Source organism: Pteropus alecto, unplaced genomic scaffold, assembly GCF_000325575.1.
Source record: "Pteropus alecto unplaced genomic scaffold, ASM32557v1 scaffold53, whole genome shotgun sequence".
Taxonomy (NCBI): domain Eukaryota; kingdom Metazoa; phylum Chordata; class Mammalia; order Chiroptera; family Pteropodidae; genus Pteropus; species Pteropus alecto.
The window spans coordinates 6415230-6422386 of NW_006434366.1; the positions used below are offsets into that span (position 1 = coordinate 6415230).

A 7157-nucleotide genomic window follows, 5' to 3' on the forward strand; every position below is an offset into this window, starting at 1 on the left:
GCCCTCGCAAACGCTGCTCTTAGATGTCTCGCCGGCCCCTGAATCAGCTCTGTCCGGTGGCCGCGTGGGAGGCGGACGTGGGGACAGAGGGCCGGGCGCGGGACGCGTCCCAAACACTGCCGCCCGCTCCGTCGTCTGCGTGGCAGGCAGAGGGCGCCCGAGTGTCCTTTCGGTGGGAGCCGGGTGGGTGGAAGCCGTGGTCACGGGAGACTCGCCTCGCACGGGGACTGAGCTGTGAGAGGACGTCGAATCGGGCCGGGGAAGCAGCGGAGCCGGAATGCGCTGAGCCCGCCCCATGTCCTCATCGGAGACGGCGTCAGGTTCACGGTGACCGGGCTCACACGGCCTCTTGGCTAAGATGCGTTTCCCGTTACGAGGTCACAGGCCGATTCCCCCGAGGCTCCCTTCCCTCGTCAGCAGGACGCGTAGGGGGCGGGGTGCGATCTTACTGGGGATCCGAGACGCAGGGGTCCTGTGCTCGGACCTCGTAACTGATGTTAAACACTGATTCTCGGACTTCCACAGACAAACGCTCTTACAGCTTCCTGAGGCGGGAAATCGAACCTTAAAATACCGTGGTTACTGCTGGAACGTGATAAATGGCTCTCAAGGGCTGCACTGTCCACACACCTGGGCGGCCCACGGCGGTCACCGGCACTGCCCTGTAACGTACACACCCAGAGCTGCCACGTCGTCCTCCACGCAGGTCACCTTGCACGACAGGCGTGGTCCTGCCGGTCCCTCAGAGGAAACGCCTGGACGGGGCGTGTCGTGCGGCCCTGGTGCCTCGTCCTTCACCGTTCACCTCTGCCTCTAAAACGGCACGATTGTCACCCTGGCTCGCCATCGCGGTTTCTCATAAAACTTTACCAAACAAGTCTCTCTGAAATAGAAATTTTGCACGCTGGAGCTCTACCAAGGGCGATGATTTTGCGGGCTACAGAAACCGTGTTAATTCCGAGAAAGCAGATTCTAACTGAGAACATATGGGGCCTGCGGGGCCTTCGTCACAGGCCCGGCTGGGACGGTGCACGGTTTCAGTGGCTCGGAGCGTCCGCGTCCCCGTCTGTTAAGTGGGGTGTTAGGGACGCCTTCTGTGTGATGGTCAACAAGCAGGAAAGCTAAAACGGAAAGTCACGGGGTCTTCGAGGGAGAAAAGAGCCTTTCGTTAATGTGGAGAGTCTCCTCTGTGCATAAAGGAAATGGCCATTTTTAATGAGACGCAGCATTCAGACGTGTACTTTTGGCCATTTTAAGATCCAGTCATAAGTCTCTAAAGCAGCCTTAGCTTTTTAATTATTCGATACGGCCGGGCAGAAGCGGATCGGTCACGATTCTTGAGATCCCTTCACTGTACCTGGTTTATTGAATTCAGCAAACACTTACGACACCCGCCCTGCTGGGCCCCGCGGACACAGACGTGTCGAGACGCCTCGGCGTCCGGCGAGGGCACGCAGCAAGGAGCCCAGCAGCCGAGTGATGACCGGGAACTCGGGGTTCGCCACGCGGAGGCCGGGGCGGGCAGGCAGGACCGCAGGTTAGAGGAGCTGCCCCCGCACGCCGCCCTGGCCGACCCGTCGCCTGCCCCTCTGAGCTCAGCTGCTCCGTAGCAGCGGGGGGACACTCCGAAACGGTGCGGCCAGGTCATCTTTAAGACGTAGACGAAGTGGTGGGGAGAGAGAAGTCATGGTTTTGAGCACCGGGTGTTGGACACGTGTCTGTCGTCTTCGCGCTTTGCTCTTGGAGGAAGCCGCGTGCGGTGAGAGTATAGTCCAGCCTCGGGGTCGGGTCCCGGCACGGAGCAGGGAGGCCGCCCGCCCGGCGTGGCGCGTCCGCAGCCTGCGTGGCCTGGCCGGCCGGGGCTCACGCACCCTCCTGACTCCTGACGGCGCTGTCTGGACGCTCCACGAACCTGTGTCACGGGCTTCCGGTTTGTGCCTGTGTCTGTGTGCGTATACGTGTGTGTGTGTGTGTGTGCGCGAATGCCTGTCCGCGTGTCTGTGTGTACGTGTGTCTGTCCGCGTGTGTCTCTGTGTACCTGTCTGCCTGTGTGTAGGCGTGTATGTATGTGTGTCCATATGTCTGTCCACATGTGTCTGTGTCTCTGTGTGCATGTATGCCCATGTGTGTGCGTCCGTGTCTGCATGTACATATGTCCATGTGTGTCAGTGTACACGTATGTCTGCCTGTCCGCGTGTCTGTGTGTATGTGTGTCTGTCCGCGTGTGTCTCTGTGTACCTGTCTGCCTGTGTGTAGGCGTGTATGTATGTGTGTCCATATGTCTGTCCACATGTGTCTGTGTCTCTGTGTGCATGTATGCCCATGTGTGTGCGTCCGTGTCTGCATGTACATATGTCCATGTGTGTCAGTGTACACGTATGTCTGTGTGTACGCATGTCTGCCCATGTGTATGTGTGTACAGATGTCTGCATCTGTGTGTACGTATGTCTGTGTGTGTGCATATGTCCCTGTGTGTGTATGCCTTTGTCCATGTTTGTGTGTACAGATGTCTGTGTGTCCACGTGTATGTGTGTCCATGTGTGTGTCTGCGTGTATGTACATCTGTCCATGTGTCTGTGTATGTAGTCTGTGTCTGCGTATGTATGTCCATGTGTGTCAGTATATCCATGTGTCTTTCCGTGTGTATGTGTCTGTGTGTACATACATTTGTGTTTGCATGTATGTACATGTCCATGTGTGTGTCTGTGTACGTAGTTTCTGTCTTTGTGTACGTACATCTGTCCGCGTGCGTGTCTGCGTGTATCTACATGTTCATGTGTGTGTGTACGTGTGTCTGTGTGTGTACATAGTCCATGTGTGTCTGCATGTATGTACATCTGTGTGTCTGTGTGTACGTACGTCTGTCTGTGTGTCTGTGTGTATGTACGTAGTCCGTGTGTGTGTCTGCCCGTACGTACATCTGTCCACGTGTGCGTGTGTCTGCGTGTGCGCGTCCGGGTCTGGCAGGCGACACTGTTACTCGGAACACCCACGAGCACAGGCCAGCTGGCTCACATGTATTTCCTCGTCGGAAGCGTGTGCGTCTCCCTGAGCAGTTGCACGGAGTCTGCACCCCCGACGTGTCGCACCCCACCGCCCACACGGGGCCGCGGAGCGGAGGGCGCTGCCGCCCTGAGGTGCTAGGGGGCAGCAGGAGACTGGAGACGCGCCGGCCCTCGCCCCCCGGGCGGCCCCCTCAGTGGCGGGTCGGGGAGAACCGCACCGTTTGCACTGTGCACACTGTGTCAGGACCTTGTTAACACACGCTCCGTTTCGTTGCACATTAAGCGTTTCCACGTGTTTGCTCCCTCGAAATAACGCGAGGCCCGTACTTCCAGGATCTTCCGAGTTCAGAGCGCTTCCGCACACGTCACGTTACTCACTGTCGCACTCGAGCGACGAGGGCCGTTAAAATCCTGTCTTCGTTTGAAATTGGAAGCCGCCGATAAAGCATGGGAAGAGCCAGAGCCCTTCTTGTTCGTGCCGGATGGTTTAACATTTATCGCAGATGCTTAAAGCTCGCTTCGCTCGAGCGTTGTTAGTTCCGTACCATCTTTCAAGTCGAAGGACTAAAAAAGCAGATTAACTTCCCTCTTAAGGTTCGAAACGTTCCATTTATCTCTAGACAAACGTGAGTAACTTCGCGTTTGCCGTTCTTTGCTGTTTTTGTTGTCATCGAGCATCTTCTTCATGACTTTTTTACTGTTGGCGAAACACACAAATCGAGGTTGGGTGTCACGTGTCCCAGTAGACGGTACACAGCGATGCCACTCAGTGACGGGCCCTTCGCCACTGTGCTCTGGAACCTCGGTCTGCAGTGTCCGTCCGCTGCAGGCGGGCGCAGTCAGTCACCTGCCCCCCACGCCCCGCTCAGTGTGCGTCTGGAACGTTCTTACGTTTTATGGAGACTCACGGCCCACGACTCAGGGGCAGGGTTGTTTTTTTTGTTTTTTTCTATTTTGTAGCTGTCAACTTACTACCTTTCGAATGTTTGACTAAATAAAAGAAGGACAGTTCGTCCTTAAGTTTGAACCCCGAGCCCTTAGCTGTGCACACACGCGCCTCTGCAGCCCGGTCTGATGACGTCCGCGTGTCGCCGTCATGTGCAGCCAGGCCCCCAAGTCTGCCTTATCCCACAGCTTCTGTCCGCCTGTGGCCCGTTTCCTGCGAGAGCTCAGGGCCCCCGCTCCGTGACGAGGCCGGGGGGCGGGGAGGGTGCCCTGAACGGTGCCGCGTTCCCTCCTCTGTCGTGTGGGGGTCTCTGCAGGCGCACTGTGCTTCGCCCCGGATGCCAGCTCGTTGGGAGGAGTCGGCTTCTGTGTTTGCAGACCCGGGGCTGAGTGAAGCAGTCACCTTGGCGGAGGGTGGGAGGGAGACAGTGTACAGAGGTCAGTGGGTCAGGCCGGCCTCTCTGGCCCAGGGCGGCGTGGCCGTGAGTGCAGACGGGAGCTCGGTTCCAGCAGCGCTGTGTCCATCACGTCCTCGTGGAAGCGGAGCCCGCAGGGTGGGGGGGTCACAGGATCGGATGCCAAAGCGAGTACTGGCCGGTGGCTCGTGAGGGGGTGGGGACGGGGCGGCCAGAGGTCCCAGGAGCCCCGGGCTGGGGCCCAGGTCTGAAGCTGTGAGCAGAGTGGAGGGAGCCTGGACGGGGCGGAGGCCGACCGCAGCATGAGCTGAGAGCGCGGTGACCCTGTGGGGGACTCTCCAAGCCTGCGCTCCCCCTCCCCCGCCAGAGCAGCCTGCAGAAGGGACTGCGTCAGCACCCCACGGGGTCAGTAGCTGGGGGCAGTAGCCGGGGGCCACGGCCTGGGTGTCCCGGGCTAACGAGCGGCTGTCTGTCCCCCGTGTCACGCAGCTGGTCCTGCCTGAGGCCTCGGTGGCCCCTGCGTGTCTGCCGCGGGCCACCCGGTTTCCACACACTCCCTTCGTCCTGCTCACTCGAGCGGAGGCCTTGGAATGATTTCGGTTTTGACGTCCTTCCCTTGCTTATCCGCTGTTACCAGGTCATTCGGGCAGAGCCACCACAGCGTCCCCATAGCAACGTGGAAATGTCTGCTAAGTGTCAGTGATATTAAATTGGAATTAAACGCAGGAGGACAAATGGATTCTTAGAACACATCGTGTTTTGCTTTGAAATTTTCCTTCGGAATCACACGTGACATTTGTCCCAAGTTGTCACGCTTGTCCCTGCTCTGGCGTCTCCTTGCTGTGCATCAGTTTCTTACGCGAGCTTCACCTGAGCTCTTTCCGTCAGCCATTCTCATTTTAGTATGAACCGGTTCTGTGCGCCTGGCCTCTCCCGCTGAGCCTGTCCCGTGGGGGAGCAGCGGAAGTTTTTCTCTGGCCGGATGAAAGGGGCGAGACAGCCACAGTCATTTCATGAAGGGGACACCGGGAAAGCAGAGTCCCCCAATGACGCGAGGTGAGGTGGCAGGGTTGGGGGTCGGGGAGACCCCAGGGGACCCCTGCTGGATCGCAGTCAGACTGCACAGGAGCAGAACGCGGGTGGCCCGGCCGGGCATGTCCTTGTCCCCTGCTGCCTTCAGGCCGCTGCCGGAGGGCACGTGCCGGGGGCAGGGCCTCACATGTCACAGCCCCCGCGGAACCGATGGGCTCAGAGACACTCTGCTGACGGGGTCGCGTGTGCCCGGGTGGGTTTGAGGCTGAGAGCCGCGTGTCTGAGCACCCGCCGGGCGTCTGCGTGGGCGCTGCAGGGAGAAGGGACCCGTCCTCCGCGTTCGTTTCCACCAGGGCCTCCAGGCTCCGTCTCCTGGGGCGCCCGACACCGCCTGGCCCCGTGCCCTCCTGTCCTCGGACACCTGCTCTCGGTCCTGGAAGAGCGCCGCCTCCCTCCCCCGGGGGCCCTCAGCCGCTCGCCCAGCCCGCCCGTGTGTCGTCTCACGGGTGCAGACCTGCTCCCCCCTCTGCCAGGCGGGGGGCCCTCCACCCCGGGCTTGTGCCTTAACGTGGATGTTAACTCATCCTTTACTGAACGTATGTTCGTCACATACGTTTTTTTGACAATTCCTTTGGAAAAGCCTTGCAGTGGTGAAGCAATGCAGTGAGGTCGGTAACATTGTGAGGGAAACAGGGCCGTGGAAGGGGGCGTCAGGGGGGCAGCCACGGTCCCAGTGCCCGCAGCGAGGCCGTGCTGTCCGGAGCCTCAGGCCAGCGGTAAGCACGGCCCTGGGGACGCGGCTGTGCCTTGACCTTCAGGGTCAAGGACGCGCTCGTATTCGGCCTCCGTGGGAGGTGGGTAGCGCAGCACGGTGTCCTGCGTTAAGCCAAATGGAAAGGGCAGCGAGAAGCTAGATCGTCATGGACGGGGCGGACGTCGGTGTGGGGTCGCCCTGCACAGCAGCATCTCCCCGGAGGAGGCGGGGGCCACGCCTCGGGGGAGGTGATTCCCACGGCCGGAACCGAGCTGCGAACCGTCTGGTGGTGTCCGCAGCAGGATATGGAGTTCAGTGTTGAAAGGGGCAGGTGGTCGGGGTCGGGGGACAGTAGCCGGCCAGGCCTGGGCACGAGGGAGCCCGGGCCACGCGGAGGCGGGCTCTGGGCGGGCCTCACGGCGCCGGGCGTCACGCCTGGGAAACGGCGGAACTGGGGGACGTTCTGTGTCGAGGGTCGACGTGACGAGGTTGGTCATTCCGAGAGGTCGTGGACGGCGTGGTGTGGAGGCGGAAATTGGAAAGGGTGCGGGCGGAAGCCAGAGGCTCCGTGAGGCGCCTGGAGGGGCAGCGACGGGGGCAGTGGTGACGCCGCCCCCAGGACCGCGGGTCACAGGGCCCCGCGCCGGCCCGGACGCGGGCAGAGCCTGCCGTGTCGCCGCTGCTCTCGGGCTCGGCCACAGGGCCCCGCGTCACATCGCAGCGACGGTCCGGTGCGTCCTCGCTCAGCGGAAACCGTTCCCTGACCACGGCCTTCCCTCCTCTCCCTCCGTGTCTCAGAGCTGTCATACGCGTGGATCTTCAACGAGTTCCCGGCGTTCGTCGAAGAGGACAGGCGGCGGTTCGTCTCCCAGGAGACCGGCCACCTGTACATAGCCAAGGTGGAGCCGTCCGACGTGGGGAATTACACCTGCGTGGTGACGAGCACGGCGACGGCCGCCGGGGTGCTGGGCCCGCCGACGCCTCTGCTGCTGCGTCCCGACGGTA

General features: G+C 60.8%; 1 protein-coding gene across 1 annotated transcript in view; it reads left to right on the forward strand.

The window, feature by feature from the left end:
- Window positions 1-7157, forward strand: part of LOC102897018 (contactin-3) — a 78091-nt gene that overhangs the window by 18910 nt on the left and 52024 nt on the right. Inside the window, exon 5 of the mRNA XM_015587171.1 lies at window positions 6951-7154. Coding sequence (XP_015442657.1) covers window positions 6951-7154 — 204 coding nt within the window. The remainder of the gene's footprint in view (window positions 1-6950; window positions 7155-7157) is intronic.